Genomic DNA, 27,779 nt, shown 5'->3' with positions numbered 1-27,779 from the left:
GAATTCGATTAATTGACTTTTTGGTTGTTGTTGTTCCGAGCTAAAAAAAACACACAGCCTTAAATTGAGACATTGACTGATTTTAAAACTTTTAATCATAATCTCTGGCTGTGTCATGCAGTACTAGCTATGGTTGAATTCAATGGAATTAAATGGAAACAAGACGAGGCTTCCTGCGCGCAGCTCAAAACTATGACAACTATGTCAAGACAAGGACCCCGAGGATGTGAACAGGCTGCCAAAGCAAACTACCAGAGATGGCAGGCATACCAAGTCCAACGTACAAATGCTCAGCCAGGTTGGCAAACGCAGAGCCAACCCCTCGAGAAAGAAACAGAACACTTAGATTTACAGTGGAGATAAAAAGGATAATTCCTCCGTCCGTTCACCATCCACTCCAGCGTGAAAGAGTGCAACAGTTCATGAACCGTTCACTGAAGAATTGTGACACCCGAGGGCACGAAAACATTTCTCCATGGAATCATTAATCACAATCCAGGCTATAGAAAAGAAAAAATCTGTTAATTTCAGTGTAACAACTTAATGAGTTAAATGCATTTGTCTAGCTTTTTTTTTTTTTTTGATCCTTGTCTGGTTTGTTATTGTCGTAGACTTTTAAAAAAAAAAGGAAAAAAAGAAATTACACAAGCTTGTGCGAGATAATACAATTCTTGAGAACACACAGTCATCACATACACACTACAAAAATACTGAAAACACTGCACTGTATAAATTACACCGTAATATAAAGTTCACGGTTTTCAAACTGTGGTACCACCAATGGTACGTGAGCTTCCTCTGGTGGTACATGGGGAAAATCAGAAATACTGATCCAACTTTATTTATAAAGCACTTTAAAAGCAACTGAAACGAAGTAGATCAGGGATGAATAAGACCTGAGAAAAAATATTGTAAAAACAACGACGTACAATAAAAATTCATACTGGGTCGAAAGCCAAAGAGTAAAAGTGGGGTTTTAAGGGTATGTGATCAGAACAAAGCTGAGGAATTTTGACCGCAGTGCGTAGAAAATTAAACAAATGATTAGATATTACAGTGTAATGGAGTCTGATCCACGTAATGAGGGAAAATTTTAATCACAATAATGGAAAATGCAATATTACCCATTTTGGAGAGGCAGAATTCATTAACTACCAGAATAAAAACCCTGAATATAACTCATCATGATGGATGCTTACATGTAGGAAAGTGGAAATGTCACTCTTACGCGATCCGTACGCATGTGCGAGAGGGCGGCTACTCTCACGTTACTCCCGGGCAGTTTCCAGAATCCCTGCTGTCTCTTCCTTTGTCCAGACCGCGGTTTCTCCCCTGCCTTGGCGAAAAGCAATCGTATGGGTGGTGTCCTGTGGTCGGCTGCAGCTGCTGATAGCTTTCTGCCGGTTGTGCCGCCAAGTGTATTGGCCCTCGCCAAGCGCTGTTGGGCAGGAATTCATGTGTTTCATGTGTCCCTCTTGTGTCGCACAAAGGGCCGGGTTGGACTCTCTGTTTTTGTAGCAGCTAGGTTCGTTGGCCAGTGCACTGCCCCAATCAGGAAGGTGCACCTCATGGCTTGCTCCCACCTCATACCAGCCGCCCTGCATGACCTTTTTTTCTACCACCGTCACACTCACCTACTCCTGGATTAGCTTTCACATCGCCTTTTTCTTTCCTCCCTCAAAGCGAACCGTTAGCAACATTCCCAAGCTAGGACTTTCACGTATTGAATCCCAGAATGTTCGTGTTTTGGTTGCTAACACCAAAAACAAAAATCACACAGCACTAACGTATGGCTAACGGCCGCTAAAAGTTTTAATTCAGGATTTCTGGCTTTATCTTCAACCACCAAAAAGACTTATGGTTAATTAACTGCCAAAATAAAAAAAACAAAAAGTCACTACACGATCTGTAACAGAAATTTTACACGTGTATGAAAGGGTGGCTTCTATTTTACCCAGCTCTAAAAACCGTTAGTGTATCTTCAACCACCTGAGTGGTTTATGGTTTGTTTTTTTTACAGTGTATGAGGCAGAAACACATTCTGTGCTGTCGTTTCCCCTCTCCGTCTCCTCTCTCCCTTCTCTTTATCAGCAGTATCACGATAAGGAGACGTGCCGAAGAGACTGAAGAGTGTTGTTGTTGTTGTTGCTGCGTGGTCACAGGTTTTAACGTGTTAGCAAGAGGCGGAGATTTAAAAGTGAAAATGTGTTTGCTTAACAGCAACAGCGGAGAATTATCACCAGATAAGGAGATGAAAAGGCAACAATAACTGCCATGAAAACATCGTATTTATTAATATTCTGCGACAAACTGAAAGAGACAAAGACAGCGAGCGCTAGCTAAACTTGGCTGAAGTTGCCCGTGTTGCTTTCCTGTTCTGGAGAAAAAGTATCTTCATAGGCACGTTTGTCAACTTCCTACTCTTTTTGAGTATTTTAACGCATCTTCTCCACGGGATGAGGCATTTCTGAGATGCTACTTACTGTAGGTTTGGTATGATTCAGCATTTCTGACACTAGCAGCTGCTCTCTGCTAGCATCCTGTGTGTCAAATTGCTATTAGCTGCATTATTCTGTTCTTTGTTGAACAAACACGTAGAGAAGGGATATGGTCACCATTTTAGTTGCCATTTAACGACATCCTGCATCTGATGTAAGGGGTCAGAGATGATTTTTGGGGCACTGCTGAGAGGCCATGAACTGGTGATGTCATGCAGGGAGGGCAGGGGGCAGCTGATGATTTTCTGGGCTGTTTTGATCACCCCCCACAAAGCTTCCCTGTCCGCAGCTGAACAGCCGGCATACCACGGCGTGACGCGATACGACAGCGCACTCGTTCTTGTTCAGCATTCTTAGGGAAGTGTAGTCGCTGTTGCATGGTAGCTTTTTTTAAACACCTACAATCATGCCCCTCTGTGATGTGTGTCCCCAGGAACCCGAGAGAGGACGCCGTCTCTCCACAAAATTCGCTATCGATATAGAGTGGGGCATTACTCTGTGTCTCAATGACATATTATGCTTACATCTCACATACATGACCTTTAAAATCAGTATAAAATGTTTCAGGGGTTATTCTTTTAAGAGGGAGCCTAAAACGTTTTGGAGAGGCTTTTATCTGTGAAAAGTGCTATATAAATAAACTTTACCTACATACTTATGTAACATGAACAGAACCCCCCTGTTGAAATGGAGAGTGCACCACAATAGTGAACGCCATTAGAAAACATTCCAACAATACCACAGTCTGACTCAATATCTCTGCAGCGTTTCGGCTTCCCTACAGATTCCCAGCATTCCACAGATGTTCTGTGTTATCACTTATTCTCTGTACACTCTCACTGTGTCTCCATCTGATGAACGAGTCGTCACGGTGAGCAAACATACTGCAGTTTGTTTCATTCTCAAACGGCACTTCCCCGTTCAATTTAACATTTCCGCACTATTAGTCATTTACACCAGCAAATTAAGGTTGACGTGTGGGTTAATGTGTCACAACAAAGAAATTCCATTGTGACAAGTGTAAACAAGATTTGGGGAGGAAAGTATGATATAAATGCAGTGTTTTCCCAAACTTTCCCACTTTTTTTTAAAGAGATTTTACAAATATTACAGCCATATCTAAAACATCTGATATCATTATTTAATAGGTGAATAAATACTTTGTTTGCTAATGTAGTTAAAACTTAATTTTATGTTTGTTATTTAAAACATAATACACATGAATCTTAGCTAAAAGGTTGAGAGAATACCGCAAAATTTGTTTGGGGAAGCAAAAAATACCCGCTGCGAAACATCTGAGACCCAGTCTTTGGGAACCCCTAATATAATGTATTATGCATTATAATGGAATAATGTATAAACCGTGTATATACAAGAATCAGGCAATATGATATGTATGTGCTCCAATACAACAATAGTGTTTTCTCAGAAATAACCAATTTCAAGAACAAATGAATATAAATAATACTTCTTTAATATCTTTTTAAAACTTTCCGTGTTTTTTTAAATTTTTTGTTAATTAAGCATAAAAAACACAATTTGTTTTGTTAACATTTGAATGTATACATTTACTTATGTAATCCCCTTTTTAAATATATCTAAATGTATCCAACAAAAGTTTTCTTAAATATAAAATGTTTACTATAAAAAAAGGCAACTTTATGGTTAAATCACTTTGATTACAGGTCAATCAGTTTGACCTTTTTATGTGACTCGTCAGCCTTGTGTCTCCCTCTCACACACACACACACACACACACACACACAAGCTACAAATTAATTACCTCCAACAACAAACCCCCGTCCTCACCTGCTGTAACACGCTCCGCCAACTCTCACAAACGGCCTCTGAATTCCTTCCGCTGTGAGATGTGAGGCAGAGTTTTGTGAGGGATGTGTGGTTTTGTGATGATGATGTTGTGTAAAATGACAACATGTGCCAGAAACACGTACACCTCACTTTTTCCTTTTGAACAAACACAAACACGTTGGCTTCCAAAAACACACACACATGCCAAGATGACAGGGCAACTCAGCTACGATGGATTTGCTCTGTTGGTTTGCTTAAACACACATCGCGTGCAGCACTACAAACAACCGAGTGAAACAGTCCAATAAAGTTCAGTAAAAATCAAGTCTGGTGTTGCTTCAAACGTTGTTTGTCACATATCTCAAATTAGTATTAGTATTATTCAATTTTTCAGTTCCTCTGCTGTGTATTTTTTTAAAAAAATTTACTTTCCAGAATGTTTTCTTTCTTACTTATTGGACTACATTAGCAAATTTATTTTATTTATTTATTATTAATTAATTAATTAATTAATTAATATTTAATAAGTTAAAACTGTCATTCTATGATGTTGTGCAGCAGTAGCTTTATGTCAGTAGATGGCGTTAAACAGTCACTGACACTGACTCGGTTGTTATTTCCACTCCAGGTCGGAAGGGGGCAGCACCACTCTAACACCGACATCCGTCAACAGCCGGGTCCACAGCAGAAGAAACCCTCAGCTCATGAGCAGCTTCTTTCAAAACAAACTGACATTCACGTGATAAATTCTCTTTATTGCGTCACTGAACGTCAGTCAGTTTAATATTAAATCAGAGACATGATTTTCGTAAATAAATTGTTTTCTCAAAGTCCGCGTGTGAAAGTCGCGCGGTTGTTTAGAGCCGTTTTCTCCCCCTGTAGATGTTTTCACGAAGAAACGGTAAGATATGAAGTTTTTTGATCGTTTAATAACGTCACAGACGGGATTAAAGCTGACGTCATTCACCTGTTGACAGGTGAGACGTGACGACAGCAGCGGTTTACCTGTGATTCATCACAGACATTATGTGTGTGATCTTCCACCGAAGCACAGGTTTCCAATCGACAAGTTTCCACGGGTTTTACACTTTTTAATCCAAGACCAAGTCATTACACACAAACAGGTGCGTAACACTACTACTACTACTACTACTACTACTACTAATATTATTGCTACTAGAACTATTACTAGTACTACTACTACAACAACTATTGTTAACCAATACTACTGCTACTACAAGCAAGTGGGTAACATTACTACTACTACTACTACTGTAACATTACTACTACCAATATTACTGCTACCACGTTGTACACACAAACAGGTGGGTAACACTATTACTACAAGCACTACTACGACATATATACTACTCATAATTACTCACAAACAGGTGCGTATCATTACTGCCATTACTAGAAGTATTACTACTACTGTTAGCACTACTGTTAATACTCACAAGCAGGTCGTTAAGTACTACTACTAGAATTACACCAATATCACTACTGCTACTACTGCAACTATTACTAGTGTTACCAATACTACTGCTACTACTCAATTACTATGACTAATATTAATGTAATATTACTACTATTAATATTACTGCTACTGCTTATGTACAAACAAAAAGGTGGGTAACACTATTACTACAAGTACTACTACTACTGATGCTACCAATACTGCACATAATTACAGGTGCGTATCATTACTACTATTACTAGAAGTATTACTACTGCTGTTACGCTACTACTAATATTACTGCTGCTACTCGTTTACACACAAACAGGTGGGTAAGACAACGACTACTATTATTGTTATTATTACTATTAATAGTACAAAATGTCTGTTTTTGATATTTATACATTACATATTATATATACACATTGTATACACAATATATACATATTGTGAACTATAAATCATAAAACAAACATTTTTTTTCCTTCTGACCAGACAAGACGCTCAGTGGTGGCCCCCAGGTCATTTGTGTTCGAGACCCCTGTATTAGAACTTCTTCGTCAGTGTGAATTTGCTTGTTTACAGTAGGTGTGGGTCCCTGAAATAGCCTCCACAGAGCTACTGAGCTGTGTGCACACCGAGGAATACCTGGACAACTTCATACATGGGAAAACCAGCGAGAAGGACCAAAGGAGGACGGGTTTCTCCTGGAGCGAAGGCCTCGTGAGACGCTGTCGATATGAAACAGGTGAGGAGGAGACACGAGGATAATCAAATATTCAGATATTTGATTATCTGAATAATCAAATAAATACATTTTAAAAAAGTTGCACTTGGTCTTTCCTAACCATGTTTACTTGACCTGGATTACAAACTACATTTACCCAAAACTGTTGCATTATGTGACCGTGATGAAAAATCACAGTGTAGACACATCGCCCCCTGCAGGTGATATAAATGTGGGGGGGGAAACATAATCACACTGTGTTCAGAAGTGAGCATTTGGGTAAGATTACACGTACTGCTACATTAACAATACTACTACTACTACCACTGTTACTCAAAATGTCCTCCCGGTCCTGTGTTTGACGACAGGGGGGACAGTTCTGGCCGCCAACGTGGCTCTGCAGCGAGGTCTGACCTGCAGCACAGCAGGAGGAACTCACCACGCGTTTCCAAGCTACGGCTCAGGATTCTGTCTCCTCAACGATTTGGCGGTCGCAGCCAAATCGGTCATGAACAACTCCTCACCAAAGAGGAAGGTCCTGATCGTGGATCTGGACGTCCATCAGGTGACGGGCTACTTTTTATTTGACTGACACGTCGTACGATATTAGAAAAACATGATATATGCAGAGAAAGTTAGAGCTGATACATTAAGTGTGATTTTTGTGACTTTTTGATTTGTAATTTATGAATTACAAACAAGACATGAAACCACTAATAAAATCTTACTCAGTATACTCAAACACAAAGATGAGAACCTGAATATATTGTATCCAACATGTACTAGTGATTGTTTTCATTCAGTTAATCTGTTAAATTACTCATTTATTCTTTTAGTTTTGTGTTTTAAACCCAGAAAATGTCAGTGACAGTTTCTCGAAACCATGTTCACATTTAAAAATCTGAAATCATAGAACTTAAACTGAGTAAGCGATTACAAAGTAATTGGCATTTAATTTACTAAATTAGCCGTTTGTTAACAAGTTCATCAATGACTTGAAAAATTCAATTTTAAACTGGGATTTTGAGTTAAAAATAATATTTTTCTACCTTTTTCAACATTATCAACACACAGTGCTACTCACAGTCATGGCTTGTTCCACAGATGCTGTTGTGGATGTTGATTCATGTCCTCCCAAATCTCCCAAATTAAAAAACAAAGTTTAACTAGACTTTGACGTCTGATTTGGTCAAATGAACACGTTATTTTCGATGGAAGACTGTTTCTTACAGCACCTTCCACTTCCTCTGAACATAGGATCTGCACACCTGTCTTCATTTAAAATTTTGAGGTTGTGGGTCATGTGACACAGCAGGTGCTGGTACAGAAAACAATCACTAGGTTGTGCTGACGAGTAAAAAAAAACCCCGGCACTTAAGGGAGATTCTTTTTTAAAAGTAGTTGCATGTTTTGTGAGGTTTTTGTCATCAAACTTCCTTTTGTCTCCACCAGGGCGACGGCACAGCTTTTATATTTAAAGACGAGCCGTGCGTGTTCACGTTCTCGGTGCATTGTGGGAAAAACTTCCCTCTCCGTAAACAACAGAGTGACCTCGATGTGAGCGTCGAGGACGGACTGGAAGACAAGGAGTACCTCTCCATCGGCAAGTTACAGACCATAATTATAATAATACATGTGTTGTCAATGCCAGGATTCAGTTTGTAAAATTTAGGGGAAATTATTTCCATTTGCAGGAAAAATTGAGAATAAAATAATTATACTTGATACCTGATTGTACCATACAGTAGCCCACAGCGGACAAACTAAGTCTTTTTTGAGTTTTGACGCTTACTAAAGGCTACATAGGTTAGTTATCCAACACTTAGAAGAGAGGGGTGAGACGAGCTGCAACGTCACCAATAAATGTTGTTAATTTTACACACTGTACCTTTTACGTTTTTAAATTTTAAGTCTGAATTTACATTCTGAAAATCTTCTGTTGTCCATTAAATTAGGTACAATCAACACAAACAAAACTTTTTTTTTTTTACACCTGAAAGCCACTTAGTGTGATGTGTTATGTTTTTAATACTTATGATCCCTAAAAATAACACAAATCAGATGACTTTATCACCTCTGTTCACTCATTTTAAAAATTTACCTCAACAGTCCACCAGGGGGACACAGCCCACACTTTTTTTTTTCGTTTTTCGTGTGGCGGAATTACACATACGATGTGAAATTTGTTTTTCTCGTAGACGCTGTCCAAAGACGTCGTAGCATAAAGCTGTTGTTTTAAACACTATTTAATATGAATGGAATCTACAGTCGAAGCTCATCTCCCTTGGGTGTTGGACACGTTCCATCCAGATCTGGTACTGTACGATGCAGGAGTCGACCCTCACCGAGACGACGAGCTCGGCAGGCTCCATCTCACCGATCAAGGTGTGCGATGACGTTCGGACGCGTGAGTTTCTTCCCTAAAAAAAAAACATACCGCACACACAACCCGTAGTAACTGTCTGTCTCCTTTAACGAAGGCCTGCGCGAGAGAGATCTGTACGTGATGAGGACGGCGGTGAGCAGAGGCGTCCCCGTCGCCGCCGTCATCGGAGGAGGATACTCGCGAGACATCGACAAACTGGCGCTCAGACACTCCATCGTCCACAGAGCAGCAACTCAGGTCATAGAACACAAGACAGTGGTTCTCAAAAACTGGGTCAAAACAATCTTTGCCAAATTTTAAGTTTCAATTCTTTTGGAAATACTATTCTTAACTTGACGTCTTTTATCCTTATTGCAGGTCTGGAGGGAGTGTGGACTCTAAAACTTTACGTCTCCTGACTCGAGATGATCCTTAAAGGGTAACTCCTAATATTTAGGAGCCAATGCCAATATGTGTGTTTGGAAAAAACGTCAATTTTCTGGTACCTAGTGCTGAATATTCCTGGTTAGTATTGTTTCATAATGTACAATTGATGTATTTCTTACACTCAGGTTATTGTAATTTGGTAAATAGTTACTGACGTATTGTGCGTTGGATGATCACGCACCCAACTTTTGCAGTTTGTGACATTGTCGGTTTCTCAGTACCGTGACTCCCAAACGGTTGAAGATATCTACAGCCATGAAATTAAAAATAAATCCAGGCTGAACTGATTATCAGTGTCAATCTAGCAAATTCTAATGGACCGTTAATGTCGGGGAAGGCAGCACGAAAACACTCATGAATGAAAAATATTTAATAAAGGAAAAACTCATTTAAAAACATTTAACATCGTAAGACATTCAGTTTGATGATGACGTTCCTCACCGTTCCGTGGCGGGAAAGACACAGATCGTCAAGTTTTTACCTCCGGTGTGTCCGTCCTTCACCGACATCGAGCAGCGACGTGGAGACTTTGTGTTACAGTGCAATCAATTCAATCACAGTTGGAGGAGGAGGAGGAGGAGGAGGAGGCAGTTGATTTGTTGAAACACACCAGTGGCACAATCTGCTTGTTACGAGACAACTACACGACGGTTACGGATGTGAAAAACAACAGCGTTCTTTGAAGAAAACACACCGAGCTAAAGACACAAATGGTTTTGGAAGATATTCTGCACATATTAGAGTTGTTTTTCTTTAGTTTTTCCTGTATAATAATAGTGTTTATGATATTCTCAGCTCAGGGATGAGCTGATATAATACTTACTATGGATATCGGTCCAAAAAATGAGTGGCTCGGACACCGGAGCGCGGAAAAAAAACGCAAGATCAGATCGTCCTGAAATATCGCACACTTCACTAGACACACAGGCTAAAATCAACGACAGCACTTTAGCTGAGTCACTGCTTATTTCGTCGTCGGTTGGTGGTTAACGTTTCAGCATAAATGTGTTTACGGCGTCGTGGTTCACGTGACCCAATTATATCTGTATTCCACTCCATCCCTGACACTTGGTGCCAGATTGAAGTCAGAGTTGTACACACGTAAAAACAGGCAGTCAGAGTAAAATCAGTGCAATAAAAGGTCCAGTGTAAAGGATTCAGTGGGATCTATCAGCGAGAAATGGAGCATCATTTAAATGTAATCACCTGAAACTACAAAGTGTTGCGTTTTCATTCATTTTCTTTTCTTTCTTGTGTGCGTGGTTCCATGACGGACGTGATCAAATTGCATGTTTTTAGTTTGTTTCATAAACTGGACGTCCACTTTTACGTCAAGTCCCATCGCGGAAACTGCTGCAATCTACAATTTCACCACTAGATGTCACTCATTTTCCCACGCTGGGCTTTTAAAGTCAACCCCGACAAGGAAATTGTCCACCACGTTTCTACAGCAGATCGGGACAGAAACACTGACCCTCGAGAGGATGTTTCATGTCCTTGCGTCACTTGAAGGCAACGATATACGAGCACTGTTAGATGTTACTGAATCCTATACACTGAATTTTCTTCAATAAAATGAATCATAAGTAGATCGAAGTGGTGGAGAACTTCTGGCCTTAAAAACAAACAAAACAAAAGTGCCTGAAACAAAAACCAACGTATAATCATCCACTACTGTGTTTTTATCGAAGGAAGTCAGGCAAACCAGCGTGTTTGCTCAGAAGTGCTCAAAAAAAAAAGGCTAAAACAAGTTGCTTAAAAAAACACGTTTGCCGATGTTGATGTTTGAATATGCAAAACTCCCCGTGGCCTGTTTTACCGAGAGGTTTCAGGACAAAAAAAAGGAAACGAAAGGAACTGAAAATACTCGCCAAACTGAGCCTGAAGCACGAGATCATTGAGCAGCAGCAGTGTCATGTGACTTCAGATATCAGGGAGGTCAGAGTGCGCGGGAATAATTATTATAATAATAAGAACAATGATAGCGCTATGGACCTTCAAGAGTGTGGCCCTTTTCACCTCGTGTCATAATGACTCCAAAGAGGAAAAATTGTATTTTCTAACATCTCCACTGCTGTAATCCTGCTTTAAAACTCTAAAAATCCCACAATTTGCTGCGTTTTGGGTGAAAAAAATTCAAATATTGACACTAAAAATGGGAGCAGGCAGTCGGTGTGTGGATACTGCTCACTGGCTTTAAACACAAAACTGAAGCAGAATAAATACTTTTAAAAAAATAGTGGTGGAATATACAGACGTAGCCATTGCTGAACACTGCTGAATTGAAATAATTAAAGGGGGTCATTAAAATGTCACTGTATGAGGTGTATACGAGAATCTGCCTAAAACACTCACTGTTCCTAATAATATGGCTACAGAATAAAAAAAAAGAGGCACAAATGGGCCAAAACATTGCAGCAGTAGACCAGCAGCTCCCGTGTTGCCATGAGCTAAAAACAAAAAATTTTTCAATGGGACTTTGGTGTGGGACGGCAGGGTGAAAAGGCAGCAAAAGTTTATCTTAATAAATTGTTACGTTAAGATGAGCCTTTGATTTAACGCCTAAAACCAGTTTTTTTCTCGTCTGTCACTGACGGCGACCATGTAAACACCTCATATACAACCTCGCTGGAATGGTTTACTTTAGTGTTAAAAAGTGGCTACGTCTCCATTGTTTTTTTTTTTCAGTAACAAAAAAAAGGTTAAAACTCGAGGCAGAGTTGATGCAAAGTCTAAAAAAAATAAATAAATAAATAAATAAAAGGATTATGAACAAAAAAAAAAGGGAAAAATGTCATATTTTCCACAACTGGACTTTCTCTGCCACCACGCACCAGTTGGCGTGATCGAAGTAGGTGTGTGTGACATGAAGCTCGTCCACGTGATTCTCTATCAGCTCTGCCAGTTCTCCCTCCCTGAAGACGTGGTAGTACCTCAGGCAGGAGGCGTCCACCTGCCTCTCGTCCCCCTGAGGACTCTTTGTGCTTTCCTGCTGCTGCTGCTGCTGCTCTCTTCCTTCACTTTCACCTCCCGACTGCTTCAGGTGCTCCTTCTGGAAAGGCACCAGGTCCGGCAGAGCCAGGGAGCCGCACTCCTGGGCCAAAGACACCGAGACGGCCTGGCTTTCCGTGCCGTTGTTGTTGTCGCCGCCTCCTCCGCCGTAAGTTTGTCCCCTGTGCAGATCCGTGACCGCGTCGAAGACGTCCTCCTCTGAGCCGATCACAGACGGAGGAGAGAAGAAGCTGGACACCTGCTTGATGAGTCCCCGTCCTCTCCCGCCCTGGCTTGACTTGCTCCCCTCGCTTTCGCCGGTGGGCGACAACAGAGTGCTCATGTCTCTGGAGGACGAGCGCGAGACGGTCAAGTTGCCAAAGTCGAACACGGAGTCCAGAGACCTGGAGAAGAACCAGAGTCTCTGCGTCCTCTGCTGTGGCACGCTGCAGGTCAGGTCTTCGTCGTCGGCGACGGACGATGTGCTTCTCACCTTCCTGTGCTTGTCACTGTTGTCCAGGGCTTCGCTCACGCTCTGCGCCGCGGCTCTCCTCCTGGTCTTACCGTGCTCCGAGGTGGACTGAGGGTTCGGGTTCCAGGGAACGAAGATGTCCTGCTTCTCAAACTTGCGGCGCTTCTGCTCCATGGCCCACACGTAGATCATGAGGCGTCCGCCCACGCGCAGGGTGCGAGCCATCTCCCTTATTGCTCGGATGCGCCGCTCTTTGGTGGACAAGTGATGGATGACTGTGACAAAAATATCAATCTGTCAGACGTGAGCAGGACGAGTGGCGCAGGCATTGATTCAATTATGATGACGTGTCATTAAAAGCGCAGGATACGGCACACGGGATCAATTAGAGGAGTGGGTGTCTGCTGTCCTTTTGGTTCCTGATTACAGTCTTTTGTTAGAGGACAAACTCAGTTCACTCTGTTGGCATGGCAACAACACCAGCTCATCGACAGCTGATGTTTATCATTATTGGCAGTTCATTTAATATGAGGCAAATGGCAGCTGCATCAGTTGGTATTCATACATATGAAAGGGGCTACAAGCAACCACTAAATTAACATTCAGTGTTTTTTTAGACTACACATGTGACGCTCACAATTGGAGAAACTGATTTTACCAACTTAATAAAAGAGACAACTAAATGTAATCGACACCCTAAGAATATGTTTTGTTTAGACTTTTCTTTTCAACTGGAAACAGGAAACCCTTCTGCACCAAACCCCATAGAGAAAATCAGCATTTCTAGCGCGTGGAGACACAGGAGCTGCTGCTCTACCGCTGCAATGTTTGGCCATTTTATGCCACTTGGGTAAATATGGACGAATGATTGCAAACACCAAAGTTAGAAGAGGACATGTGAACGCAAAGATGGAGGCAGGAGTGGATGAACCTCATCTGTTTGCTGTGATGTAAAAAATTGCTTTTCTCTAAGGGGTTTGGTGCAGGAGAATGAGTGGTTTACAGCTGCCAGCGGTTAACCCTGAAAAGTCTGAAAAGCAACAAACATACAGTTTTCTTAAGATACACTAATCCTAAAATAATTATCAGTGAGAACGAGTGCGTGTCAGAATCTGTTTTTGTGTCACGCACCTGCGATGGAAAGCACGGCGTCGAAGCAGCCGTCCCTGTAAGGCAACCGCAGTCCGTCACACATCTGGACCTCGTGTCCTTGGCTCCAGGCGAAGTCCACCAGGGGGCGACAGACGTCGCAGCCCAGCTTGAACACCTCCTTGTTGATGTGAAGATACTTGCCATTGCCACACCCTGCCGAGACCAAGACCAAGACCGTCAGCTACAACACACCTGGGCAGAAACCTCAGTACCACAGTGTTTTCGTCCGTTTCGAGGTTTCGTGTGGATGAAGACGAATGACGGAACAACGCTGCGTGTTTACGGGAAAAAAACTTTGAAGAACAGAGAAGAAAAAGATTCAGACCCACCGATGTCAGCGACGATGCTCCCCGGCTCCAGGTCCAGCAGAAACTGCCGTACTTTGGGCCAGGCTTTGTAGCGGCTGTCGTTGAAATACGGAGCGATCTTGTCATAGACGCTGTGCACGTGCGCTCTCTCCAGCTGACTGGCAGCCTCCTCCATCATGGTTTGTCCTCGTGCGGCAGGCCTCACACCATCATGCCTGGCACGAGAGAAACACATCTCTCCCGAATTACGGCCGCGTCATAAATCCACCAAACTGCTTCAGACACGGAAAATCAAAGTGGAGCCTCCAACGCTGAGGTCTCCCGCGCTCTGCATCTTTACGTGTTTGTGAAGGTCAGCCGGAGAACGTAATCACCACACACACACACACATCTGTCAGACAGCAGAGGTAATTTAACACCAAGCCCCCTGCTTTACATTTGAAGGAGCTCACTTGTCACATCCAGCCTGCAGTCCTCTGGGAGCACAGTTAAGCCCCATGAATACAAGACATCAGGTTTAATTTTTCATCAATCCCCCGTGAAAGCACAGCAGGGATTATAAATTAAACCCTGTCCAATTGTTTGGGGTTTTTTCTCCACGGTAACACAGGAGCATAAATCTTTATTTGGCAACGGGATGCAAAACACCAATCACATCCAACTCTGGACTTCCTCGTTTTTACGAGCCACAGGACACCAGGCTGTTTTTCAAAGACGGTGTATAAAAACGGACAAAGTCCAGTTTATTTAATCTATCTAGCTTTGATTTAACAAGGTTAATCGCATGGTTGTATTTTACAAGGGAGACTGGCCAAGAAAACAGTAAAACAAGTTGCTCATCTAAAAACAACCTGGGCTCCAAATCTTCACCAGAACTTTAGAACTCTTTTATGGTTCATGACAATTAATGATTGTGATTATTATACTTCATGGCCAGGTTTATTTTCAGTCTCTGTCTCTCTTTACTCGCGCTGTGTGCTTCTTCTGCCTCGCGTGATCAATTGTAACATTAATCACTCCGTGGGCAGTTTTCCCACCACAATTCTACAGGTTTGAAACGAGGGGAACTCATTTCAGGCCCGGTTATTTTTACAGAAATTCTGCAAACAAAGAACTAGAACAAGGAAACACGATAATTGTGTAGAACTGAAATGCTATAATAGTGTTTTTATTTACAGTGTATGTACGTACAAATGAAAATGGTCTACATCACTGAGCAAATAACACACAACGAGCAGTATGTTTCAAAAACGGGCTCCGCCTTTCACACAGTTCCTCCAATCATCGTGCCCCGCCCACTGCTCCACTGACTCCCAGAGAAGCTGAGCTTCCATGGAAATTACATTTTTTTTTTGCCGCATTTGTCCAATCAGCGTCAAGGTCACCGTGGTGACAAAAAATTATTCTGTGTTGTCCCATAGACCCCCCCTCAGGGGGACGCCATGGATTTTGTTTGTGAGGTTAATATAATTATATTTGTGCGTATGTAATATACACACTCACATCGTATAATCAGAAGTCGGTCTCAGCTAAATTAAAACCACCTTTAAATGTATTAAGCTATTTATCACCAACCATGTTCCTGTTGCCTGAGAGACATAAAAGTACCAAAGGGTAAAGTTGGTTTGTCCTGGACACAACCAAGGGGGGACTTCAAGGAAAAAAGGGGACCCAGAGCCGTAGAGAACAGTTGAAGCTTCGCTTTAACTGGTTTTAACGCGGAGGCTGCTACGGGAATACGAAAATCACGTAAGACGATCTGTCGTCCGTGATAAATGGCTGATTCTGGGACACGTTCCAATCTACATACAACACATTTGACATTTCTCATAGACTACACATTCACACTTGTGTAAACAATTGTTAAGAAAAATAAGGTGCACGTTAACGTTTGTCTCCAGGTAAAGTACACACATAGTGTGTACATTGCTGGATACATAATTTTGAGAGAAGGGTGTGTGTACACCTGTGAATCATGTAGACTACACCGCTGCTTGAGACCCAATTATCTTCATCTCCAACAGGGCAGCGCAGACGGCGCCGTACAAACACACAATAAACAAACTTTAATTACTACATCTATAGAAAATATGAAACTACTAACTATACTCCAGTGATTCTTGGTCGTAGTCTTGAGCCCTGGTTACACTGAAGTGACAAACTATGAATGTAGATACCAACTCAATCTTTTGACCATTTCTCGTTAAAAAACTCTAATTGTCAACTATTTTGAGTGTTTTTCTGATTGTTTCAGCATCAACGTGAATATTTTCTGGTTTCTTAGCTCCACGTAACAAAGAAATTGCTAAAAGTGAGGACAAAAACGAGACGTTGGAGAACGTCATCGTTTCCAGGTTTTGGGAAACCACCGACCGACATTTTTCAACGTTTTCTGACATTTTACGGACCAAACTAACAAGTAATCGAGAAAATAATCAACAGATTAATCAGATTAGTTGTTAGAGTGTTGCAGTATCATCAGCATAGAAAGGAAAGGCACAGTTTAATGTCTGCAGATTTAAATTAAAAGTGAAGTCCAGCAAAAACGACAGAAGTATCAGAACCTGGTGGTTGCTTCTTATTACTTCTACTTCTTATTTAAATGATACCATGAGTAAATATTTCCCGACGAGTTAATAGTCTCAATCACTAAGTTTAGTTCTTCTTCAACAGAATATGGTTTATTTTTTAACTTCTTTCTGTAGAAGAAACGTGTATTTTTATATAGAGTCTGTGGCTTTTATACGCTGTAATAATACATTCAGCATCACAATTACGGCTCATGTTCTCGGTATCATTTTCACCCACAACGACGGCCCAATTTTCCCCTGAAATTCAGCGCTGACTGTCACACACACACAGAAAATATCTCTTCAACCTGAACCTACACTATTTTCCAAATAATGGAACAAAACACCAGACTGAACTGCAAGTGTGTGTGTGTGTGTGTGTAATGTAATGGTGCTATTGTGTGTGTTATATCTGGTCTTCACAGCTCCCGCTGCAGTCATCTCTGTTTGTTAGGACGCAGCCCACAGCCCCTGCACGGCTGCTATCGCTCCCTAAAGCGCCGCGTGCACAAGGACGGATTCAAAATACAGTAAATTATTTTAACGTCCCGGCTATCGCAGTCAGGACATGCTTTCACTCGTTCAGTGTGAAATAAAATCCACAATTTCTGAGTCATGCTCAGCGGTGATCGATCAGTTTTGTCTGACACGACGACGTTAACGTCGCTGGATTATTGAGCACTGGCTGCCGAATGCAACAAACAGAATTGATGAGGAACATCTTTATTAGCTGCAGCCACGAATATAAAATCAGAGCGATAAAAAAAATAAATGATGGAACTGATGTAATGATAGCGCGCACTTTGCTGATGTTAACCTGATGGAAGGCTATCACAGACACACACACACTCACACACACACACACACAGTTTCCCTTTCACCGCTCTTAATAGACATTAAACGGATACGGCCTGTCCTTGGATGTAATGTTCAGTGGCGTCCATTTTGTGAGCAGGAGCTCTGCCAGCCGGGTTTATCACAGGATATTAGCAAGAACACAACAAAATATGTCTCTTTATGACAAAGTGAACACACTCATCTATTGATACGTGTGCGTACATTGACATACAATTATTCCCAAAATAGATGAATCTATTGGCTAAGTGGTGACTTGAAATGTTGAAAAATGTTAGTTTATGATGGCGATGCCATTCCCAAATGTCTTGCTTTGTCCAAAAATGCGTGGACTATTGCAGTGACTATTCGCTGTATATTGAAAATATTCCCGAACAAACGTTTCATCAATGTTTGCATTTATAAAAACAAATCTTTTCCACTCCAGTGTCTACATAACCTGTGGTGCATCTATTATCACAAGGTCACAGCGACAGACAACATTTATATCATGGACTCTTATTTTCATCGGCGCTTAATCGGTCGATTATTTTGTCGAGTAATCCAGTACTTGTTTGGTCTGTAAAATGTTGATCGGTGTTTACCAAACCTGGAAATTATGATGTTTTAATAATTTCTTTGTTATATGGAGCAGAGAAACCATTAAATACTCCAACTACTCAACACCAATGAATCAATTATCATAATAGTTATTGATTAACTTGTCCCCGTTAGCGAACCCCGCATAACTTTCACTAGCTCTCATGCGCTCAAAGGTTTACTTCATTGAATATTCAAATACATGGATGACTTGCAATTCAAAACATGTTTGTTTTTTTTTTATTCAAAATTGATTGTCATCATGAAATCATCATGAGTACAGTGTTGGTAAGATTAGGTCGCTTTTATATCTGGGAAAAGTTAATAATGTTAATCAAATATACTGGGTATACATTGATGGTATGACAAACTGTGGCTCAGTTGTAATCATAAAACTTGATATATTCATTCTAAAGTAAACAGTCGCTGCCAGTTTCACTCGCCGGGCGTCACTACTTCACGTCTCCTCACGGTGGCGCTACTCGAATTCGAATGAGGGAAACTTGGGTGGAAGTTACCTGGCTGAAGAAGAGGGAGCTTACAGTGGGATAAGGGTGGAGAAAGCTAAGTTAAGAAATCCACGTTCATTGTTGTATCGCGGACCGTGTATCGTATCGTGAGGTACCCTGTGATTCCCACCTCTCGTAATGGCGCGGGTCTTTTTTTACGTACTGAGCCGCATTGTTCTGTTCCTCAATCATCCTCATTGTCGTCGTCTTCCCAGTCGAGTGGAAGGAAAACGCAAACAGCACCTTACATAAGGACGGGGCAACAGTATTGTCTCTGCTCCGCCTGAGTTACCGCGTCTGCTCACTCAACTGTGGTCGTCCTCGGCTGTTACGTATTACGTAACGCGCAGCTGGGGGAAAGCTTAGCGCACTGACTGACAACGGATGCTACAATCAAGTCAGAGGACCGAAAAAATGGACAAGGATACAAATCTGTTCCTCGTCTTTTGTGTTTGGTTTGAGCTTCACACGCTTCTGCATCTTCATCACAATACCTCTGTCGAGGCAGAGCCCGTCATTGTGCTCCTGGACCCTGCTGATAGCGGAGGCTTCAGGTCAGACCTCAGCGGCGCTATGATGAGATTAGCGGTGAGACAGAGCTGCACAGTCATTCTGCCAGCTGCCATTAACACACTGCTGGGAAACACAGGGAAACCACAGCCAAACAGGGTTTTTTTACCCATCATGCAAGGCTTCAGTTAATGACTCAACATCAACATGCGGCGGGAGGTTGTTTGCTAAACTTAGAATCTCCCCCCCCTCCCCCCTCCCCGCCTCTTTCTCAATGCTGCAGTGTAATATACCGGAACTGGAAAATGTTAACACATAATCAGGTCAAATATGTGTCGCGGCATCTTTTTGTTTCTGCTTTCAAAACTGAATTTATCAACCTTATATCTATGGCCCATGATCAAAGCTTTGCGTCACTAAAGCAGAACCGGGGGTTCTCTATGGTAATTGGACGCTAAAAAAACTCTCAGAAAGTTCACCGGCCCCCTACTAACCAAACTAGTCACTCATTGGACACCATGTCATTTGAGTTTTGGTTCACTTTGGTGTAACAGCGAACACCACGGGCACAACGTCACGCTACATATGTCACTGACTGAAGTCGCAAAGCAAGGGCTTTACTGGTCTAAACCGTGCGGTACCATGATGGAAACACGACATTTGAGACCCCTGGTTTAGGGCCAAGATGTCAAATTGAACTCATTTAGTGTTGATATGCCTCTAGACCAGGGGTGTCAAACTCATTTTTGTTCAGGGGCCACATAGAGCACAATTTGATCTCAAGGGGGCCAGTAAAATAATAGCATAATAACCTATGAACTACAAGAACCCCTTTGTTTTTTCTCCTTTGTTTTATATTTACTGAAGGATAATTTTACAAAACATGAAATTTCTTGAGAAATAAGTCCAATTTCAACAATATCATGCCTAAATTTACTATTTACACAGCACACTGGATCTATAAAGGCACAAACATTTAGTCATGGGTATCTGGAGCATTTGACATTACGTTTGGATTAGTGTGAAATTTTAACAAATTCATCCTGTGGGGCAATTGGACCCTCTGGCGGGCCGGTTCTGGCTCCCGGGTCGTATGTTTGACACCCCTGCTCTAGACGTTAAAAATATTTGTTTTCTTGGACAATATTATTCAGTTTTTCTTAAAAGGTCCAGTGTAGAAGAATCAGGACATCTAAGGGCACAGGGTCATATTATCTGCGGTAAAACAAGGGTCCACGTCCCTCTAGCTTAATATTTCCCAAACTTTGTGTGTTTACATACATATAAACATGTACGTATAACAGAAGGCTGGAATAGGCTTTTTTTTGTTGTTTTCCTGACTGATTGGGGACTATTAACTCTATACTGCCCCCCACAAGGTTTCCGGTGGTATTGCACAATTTCTTGCATAATCGCAATACGTAATAAGACAAATAAAACAGATTGGGTAATGACAGTATGTATGTTTGTACAATACTGAGTGATGTAATTATCTTTTATGGTAATATTTATGGAATTAGAATAAAGTTTGATCATGACAAACGAGACTTATGTGGGGTTTTGTCAAATCTATTTGATTTAAATTAGATGACGTTCATTAGACTCAACCTCCATCGACAACGATTTAACATCCCATTAAAGTTGATTACATTCAATTCGAGATAAGAAACAGAACAAACACAAATCGTTTTTTTTTTTTTTTTTTGGAGATATTAAATGAATCTGAATATGAATTAAGCTCCACACACAGAAACAACTGCTACACTCGAGTCAATATTTGCTCACCCTCTGTCTCCAACACACACACACACACACACACACACACAATACAAAGCCACTTTACGGTTAAACCGCCGAGCTCTGATCCGCCTCAGTCCTCAGGTCGCTCGCACAGAAACTTCCCTCTCTTCATCATCACTAACAAATACATCATCGATCTGGCATCACTTTAATCACGGGCTCGCGCTCGACACGGGCGGCACCGGACACGCGATCAACGACACCGCGAGCGAAAGAGAGGAAACCTACCTGACCGGGAGAGCGAGGGCGAGAGCGGCCGCCAGCAGCGAGCCAAGCCGCCGCCGGACTGGATCCCATCCACAGCATGTTCAGACTCACACCTGTCAGGTTAGCACGAGTTTACTAGCACACTTCCGGCGACGGGTGTCAAAATAAAAGCCTAAAAAATTACTGTTTCGTAGATATTTAGCTAGTACCGATATTTATTTTACACAAAACATGTTTACCATAATATTATTAATTTCCCTTTCTTATCTGATCTTACCTAAGCCACCATATTTGTCCAAAGTGTAAACTTTATTTAAACTAAATATTAAAACATACTTTTGATGATTAAAAGTATGTCTTAATTTGTTTAGGATAACGTTTTTATCTTTCTGTGTCAGATGTTTCTAAATTATTATTAAAAAATATTATTATTATCATATGCACTTTTAAAATATTTCCTTATTGTGTGTTATATTGTGTGTTTACAATAAATGTATTTGCCTTCCTTTTATCAAATATATCTGTTATATTATAACAAATGATCCATAAAAAATGTCTTCACTTAAGTCACCAGTTTTTGAAACACACTCATGTGCTGTCTCTCCTACATACATTTGATATACAGTATTTTTTTTAATAAAAACGTAGTGAACTAAATATCATACATTAAACAGATAATAAAAAATAAAAAAATGTGTCCATTAAGCTTTTGAGTGAATAATTTAAGTTCTAGTGACTTATTAGTATTTGTAATAATTGGCAGTTTAATAAATAATAATTGGTCAGTGTTTACTTTTTAAAATGGTATATATCTGCTCGATGTCTGGTGTACATGCTGTTGACTCAACAGTTTATAATATAATTGCTTAGTGTTTATTGTGATTGTGCAAACAATATACAATAAGATTTGGGCAGCTTCCCCAGATTAGTGCAATGTAGAAGTAAATTAATAAACAAGAATGGCAAGTAAAAAAAATGAGGCTATGGAAGGGGATTAGGGCCATGTGGATACAGTTTTTGGTCTTTAATCTCAGAATTTTGAGAAAAAATCATGAGTTTTTCTTAGAATTCTAGCTTTTCTTTGTGTTTTAGAAAAAATATTCACACGTGGCCCTAACCCTCCTCCGTAGAAACCAAGAACTTAAAAGTAAAGTTGTTTTCCAAATGTATTTTCTTGTCAAAAAACCCCACATGAAGCTGCGCTTTTATTTTGAAGACTTTAAAATCCGGTGTTCGTTGCCGTTGCGTTGGACTTGTCTCCGCTGATCGGTCGTCGGTGTGTAGAAAAGATGACACTCTGCGAGGTTGGAGAACACGGCGTGTCATTGGCTGTCGGCGTCACGTGACAAACACAACAAACAAGTGTCCTCGACGGACAGACACACCTGACCTCGTGTTACAGGTGAGATTTGTCCTCAGTGTCAAACGAACGTGAAGCACATGGGCAAATCCCGAACCTGACGTGTTTCCCAAAAAAATCCCAAAACCAGGTGAAAAATGCTGCAAATCAATCAATCAATTTAATTTGGAGGCTCACACGTATCCATAATAAATTATAAATACAATATTATAAAGGTCTGGTCATGACTGTTTGTTTACGCTGCCATTTTTGCAGGAAAGTGTTAAAATGTATAACACTAGTCATCTGAGTTCACTGCGAACTTTAAAATCCCCTGAAATCAAACCAATATATTGCAGATTTCCCTACTCGGTCGGCCCAGAGTGTAAGAATTAGCGCCACCAACTCCACTCTCATGAAATTGCAGGTTTTTTATTCTTTGGAAAGGTTTACGCTTCTGACATGTTCTCATCTAACCAATCAGAATGTTCATTGTTATTGTTATATGTGGTATTTAAATAGATAAATTAGTGATAGATACTAGCAAGCTAGCGTAGATGGTATGGTAGATAGCTTGCTAGCTAGTGATAGATAGATAGATAGATAGATAGATAGATAGATAGATAGATAGATAGATAGATAGATAGATAGATAGATAGATAGATAGATAGATATGCTAGCTAGTGATATATAGATAGATATGCTAGCTCTTGATAGATAGATAGATATGCTAGCTAGTGATATATGGATAGATATGATAGATAGATATGCTAGCTCGGATAGATAGATAGATATGCTAGCGATAGATGGATAGATAGATATGCTAGCTAGTGATATATGGATAGATATGCTAGCTCGTGTTAGATAGATAGACAGATAGATATGCTATCGGATATAGATATGCAGGATAGATAGATATGCTAGCTAGTGATAGATAGATGGACAGATAGATATGCTAGCTCATGATAGATAGATAGATATGCTAGCTCATGATAGATAGATAGATAGATAGATAGATAGATATGCTAGCTCGTGATAGATAGATCGATAGATAGATATGCTAGCTCGTGATAGATAGATATGCTAGCTAGTTATAGATACATAGACAAATACTAGCTAACTAGCAAAGAAAGAAAGAAATGCTTCAAAAACAGAGGGAAAGATTAACTATAAAACACAATTAAAGCAAAAAAGAAAATCACTAATTAAAACACAAACAAACAAAACAGCCGTATTCCCACTGAAAGGAGGAAAGAGACCAAGGTCACTGAAAAAAACACACACAACACGTGAGTGCCACCAATAGTTTAGGTGTAGAATTGCATTTGTCCTTTTCACAGAAGGTCAGAGAGGAGACGCTGGAGAGAGAGCATCCCGGGATTTGTAGACAAACAGAGTTACTACAATCACTCAGGGTTTTAAGATACTAACTGTACAATCATGACAGTATTTAATGTCCTACAGCAGATTCAGTTCAACAAACAAACATTTTTATTTTGTGCCAGTGGAGGAAACGCATTCCCATTAGCTTCTCCAGAGATTTAAAACGTCCGGACCGTTTCCTGTCTCTCACATCCTGTTGTTAAGTTCTCAAACCTTTCATAGACTTACTGGTACACAGTGGTTTTAATGTTAATCTAAGTAAAAAAAAAAAGCACAAAATCTACTCCCCCACATGTCTGTACTGCGAGTCAGTCGCCTGTAAAGTAGAATAACGTTGTTTGACCAGTGGAAATAAGACGTTAATTTGCTGCTGTCACTGTTCACTGCTCCTGTTCATGTTCAGACCTCGACTTGACAAGGCGAAGAGCCGGAGACTTCACCAGCAGCTCCAGGATTTTAAAGGTCAAAGTCTTTGTTTGAAACAGATTCACAGAGGGAGGCTGCCATCGCGCACCATGGTGGCTTACAATAGCACAGTGCAGCGTCTTTTGATTTCATTTTCCACAAAATAGATTGAGTCAAAGACGAACAATGATGAAGCAAGAGAGGGGACGTAATAATAATTATAATTATAACAGTGAAATATTGCTTTGGAGATGAAAAGTATAGATTTCTTTTAGCATATAATCGCAATATCGTATCGTGACTTAAATATTAATATCATGCTAATATCATATTGCAACTTAAATATCATGATAATATCGTTTTGTGATTTAAAAATTGCAAAATAGTATCGTAACTTATATATTGTGAAATAGTATTGTTATTTTTATTTATTTATTTTTTTTAAATGCTGTTTAAATTTGAACACATTTTCATAGAATCCTCATCTGTAAGCTGCTTTTAAAGTGCGTTGATTCTTTTACACAAGGTCAAGGTAACTTCAGGGACACTCAACCAAACAGCTTTACCTTCATATCTAATAAAATTCTTTTTTTTAATTCAACTATCTTTGTTTATCAAGGTCTCATCAGCCTTTTTAATAAAATGTCCTTGAAATGGAGCCAAACATCAAATGTCCGAGGACCATCTCTGAATATCATGTGCTTTGAAACCTTCACACAACCTTAACATCCGGTTAATCAGACTCTTAACGCCGCGCTCACAGTTCACGCCGCGCTCTCATTACTGACAAGGCTTGCAGAGGAGATGTGAGACACATTATGTTCTTAAGTGCTGCTCGGCTTGCGCGCTGGCACTTTGTTCTTTCGCTGAGGTCAACGGTGTGTTGTCGAAGCGCCACAGAAGACGCGAAGGTGTCATTTATACTGGAACGTCTTTACATGGAGGGAACACGTGACTGTCGGTCGGGGAGGAAAATAAAATCACAGCTTCTGAGCTGGAGCTGAAATAATTCACTGTCATGAAGACGAATGTGCTGATGAAACACGTGCAGTGTTTGAGTGTGGAGGCTGGGAGAGAAGAGTAAATATCACAAGGACCACAGGCACATACGCAACTGGGTAATAAACATTGACCGTACATCGAAACTGGTCATCGTTCTCCCGAGGACGCCAATGCGGAAGTAGATAATATACTGAATAGCCACCAGGGGGAGCAGAATGAAGATTGACAGCAAGTATCATCCAGCGGTTTGCGAAAACCTTGTCACTTCCCCAATCCAGAAACCGGATTTACTCTACGCGTGTTCAGAAGAGCAGCTACTTCGTGTTATGAAGAACGTTTCCGAGGTTACGGTTTGCGACAGGAAGTAGCCACACTTAGCACACACGTAGAACAAGATTCTTGAGGCTCCACAATGGGAATTCAGATTATTACGGGTGCGGTTGTGACGCGTTGCCACATGGTTGTAAGAACGAGAACATTCTCTTCCTTAAACCCCTCCCCTGACTTCAGTGCTCGCGGTCTGATGTGAACGTTGTATTTTTAACTGATTAATGAATAACATTAAAAACCAATTCAATCATACGACATTTTGTCTTTGCCTCTTAAGATGATGTAGTGCCATCTAGTGGCCAACATACGTGACTGCAGGGGACCAAGAAAGCCGTTTGTTCTTCAACCCTTGAAGTTTTATAAATCGTTATATTTATGTTTAAAGAAAGTTGGAAAATTGGTCAAACACTGGACGAACATTTGTATGTGTTTATATTTGACTGAGTTATCACAAAAACACTGAAATAAACCGCATGTAATGCAAAATACGGTCATAAAATCACAAACTACAGCCTGACAAAATGTGCAATCGCACAATTCCTCCCTCCACTGTTCATCCTTTGTGAGCCACAACCACACATGCTATTTTTAAACGCAGAACAGTGGATTCTGCAGGGAAGAGAAAGAAAGGGCAACAACCCAGATCTGTCACGTGTAGCAGCTCAACACTTTACAAATATCCCTGTAAAAGAACCAAAAATCTGTGGCCATAAATCTTTTTGCCGCACAGATTCTTACGGGTGAGGCGTTTAGGAGTTAAAATGGATGCGACAGTAGCTGCTTGTGCCGCTTTAATGAACACCAGAGGGACCGAAGCGGTGAAACGTCTGTTCCTGTGAGACGCGGTAATGACTGCGATGCAACTCGCCGATAAACAGAACTTTCACACTGTGTTGTGTTTATAACTTTCACATTTATGTTTGACACGAAAAAAAAGAACCAAAAAGACGCAAAAACATTTTTCCGATTCTGCTCATTTATCATCAATTTCAAGTACAAAACAGGCAAATAAACAAACTTATTTCTGATGAACAGTGATAGAAATGAACAGCGAGTGAGTGTCTGAGAGAGAGACAGAGTTTCCATGGTTATGACGTTTTGACTATGAAACTTGTGATTTAACCCGAACAAAGAAACTCTTTCATCAGAATTTCTGTTAAAAAAAAAGCAACTAAAATCAATTAAAACAACATCAGGCAGATGATCCTGACTTTGTGTTTTTTAACTTTCCTATATTACACTTACAGAAAACCAACAAAAAAATAGATTTATCTCCTTATACAAAAGTATATATACACAGTATATTAAAACAGCAGCAAGACGACCAAAATTATCAAAAATACTGTCTTTGAAAGCTGCTTAAAAAAGGTCCAGTGTGTACAATTTTGAAACCTTGTATTGGTAGAACATGTTTGCATACGTGTAAAATCGCTTTTTAAATAAAAACCCTCACTTTACAGACGCTGCCATCTTGTGGCGACATATTACAACCGCAGCCTGAGTTTGTGGGTTTCTTTGCAAACAACGGAGAACAGCGATATTCGCATAAACCTGAGGCAGAAACCAACAAAGAATGAACGATTGCCTTTCATAATCGATTATTCTGTCGATTATAAGTATTAGATTAGTCGATTCCTTTATAAAATGCAGAAAATGAGTGAACGGAGGAGTCCTCACTCGTGCTACGTTCAGATTTCGCAGCCAAATCTGATTCCAATCGGCCGTTCACTTTCATAATTATATTTGAAGTGTTTTTTCTTCTACTTCTTTAGTTCTCTCTTGTAAGAAATTGCACTCTAGTATTTTTATTTTCTTCTCAGATTATTTTTTTATCGCATCTTTATTAAGGTCTGAGAGCACAAGGTGTGGAAACTGAACTTCTTCTTCTTTTTCCTCCAAATTAAATCGCATTCTGAGGGCCTGAGCAGGCCCTAAAACTCATAAAATTTAGCGAACGCATCAATCCTGGTGAACATTTACGACAGAAAGTGTTTCCGTGAATGGGCATGGAAAACGGACCCAAAATGTTCTATTTTTCTTATTTCATTTCTATTTTCCTCTAATA

The 27,779-nt window shown here is 40.5% G+C and overlaps 2 protein-coding genes across 5 annotated transcripts; one reads left to right on the top strand and one right to left on the bottom strand.

Moving 5' to 3' along the window:
* The first annotated feature begins 4,965 nt into the window (after window positions 1-4,965).
* Window positions 4,966-9,668, top strand: hdac12 (histone deacetylase 12). 3 transcript variants are annotated; one of them, XM_044031934.1, is made up of 8 exons: window positions 4,968-5,208; window positions 5,285-5,431; window positions 6,352-6,511; window positions 6,859-7,055; window positions 7,943-8,093; window positions 8,759-8,875; window positions 8,971-9,113; window positions 9,234-9,668. In XM_044031934.1, exons 1-8 carry the CDS (start codon window positions 5,107-5,109, stop codon window positions 9,255-9,257), a joined length of 1,041 nt encoding a protein of 346 aa, XP_043887869.1. In that variant the 5' UTR covers window positions 4,968-5,106; the 3' UTR covers window positions 9,258-9,668. The 3 variants fall into 3 exon arrangements, with proteins under 3 accessions (XP_043887871.1, XP_043887869.1, XP_043887870.1); XM_044031936.1 differs by lacking the exon at window positions 9,234-9,668 and having other exon boundaries at window positions 4,966-5,208; window positions 8,759-8,897; window positions 8,971-9,037; XM_044031935.1 differs by lacking the exon at window positions 5,285-5,431.
* On the bottom strand, window positions 9,658-21,356 carry trmt9b (tRNA methyltransferase 9B). Of its 2 annotated transcripts, XM_044031933.1 has the most exons (4): window positions 21,277-21,356; window positions 14,247-14,440; window positions 13,897-14,070; window positions 9,658-13,040 (listed from the first exon to the last, which is right to left on the bottom strand). In XM_044031933.1, the coding sequence occupies exons 2-4, from the start codon at window positions 14,401-14,403 to the stop codon at window positions 12,097-12,099; spliced, it is 1,275 nt and encodes a 424-aa protein (XP_043887868.1). In that variant the 5' UTR covers window positions 14,404-14,440; window positions 21,277-21,356; the 3' UTR covers window positions 9,658-12,096. The 2 variants fall into 2 exon arrangements, with proteins under 2 accessions (XP_043887868.1, XP_043887867.1); XM_044031932.1 differs by lacking the exon at window positions 21,277-21,356 and having other exon boundaries at window positions 14,247-15,373.
* Window positions 21,357-27,779: the final 6,423 nt, after the last annotated feature.

Source organism: Solea senegalensis, linkage group LG8 (assembly GCF_019176455.1).
Source record: "Solea senegalensis isolate Sse05_10M linkage group LG8, IFAPA_SoseM_1, whole genome shotgun sequence".
Taxonomy (NCBI): Eukaryota; Metazoa; Chordata; class Actinopteri; order Pleuronectiformes; family Soleidae; genus Solea; species Solea senegalensis.
This window is presented reverse-complemented; position numbering and strand designations above follow the sequence as displayed.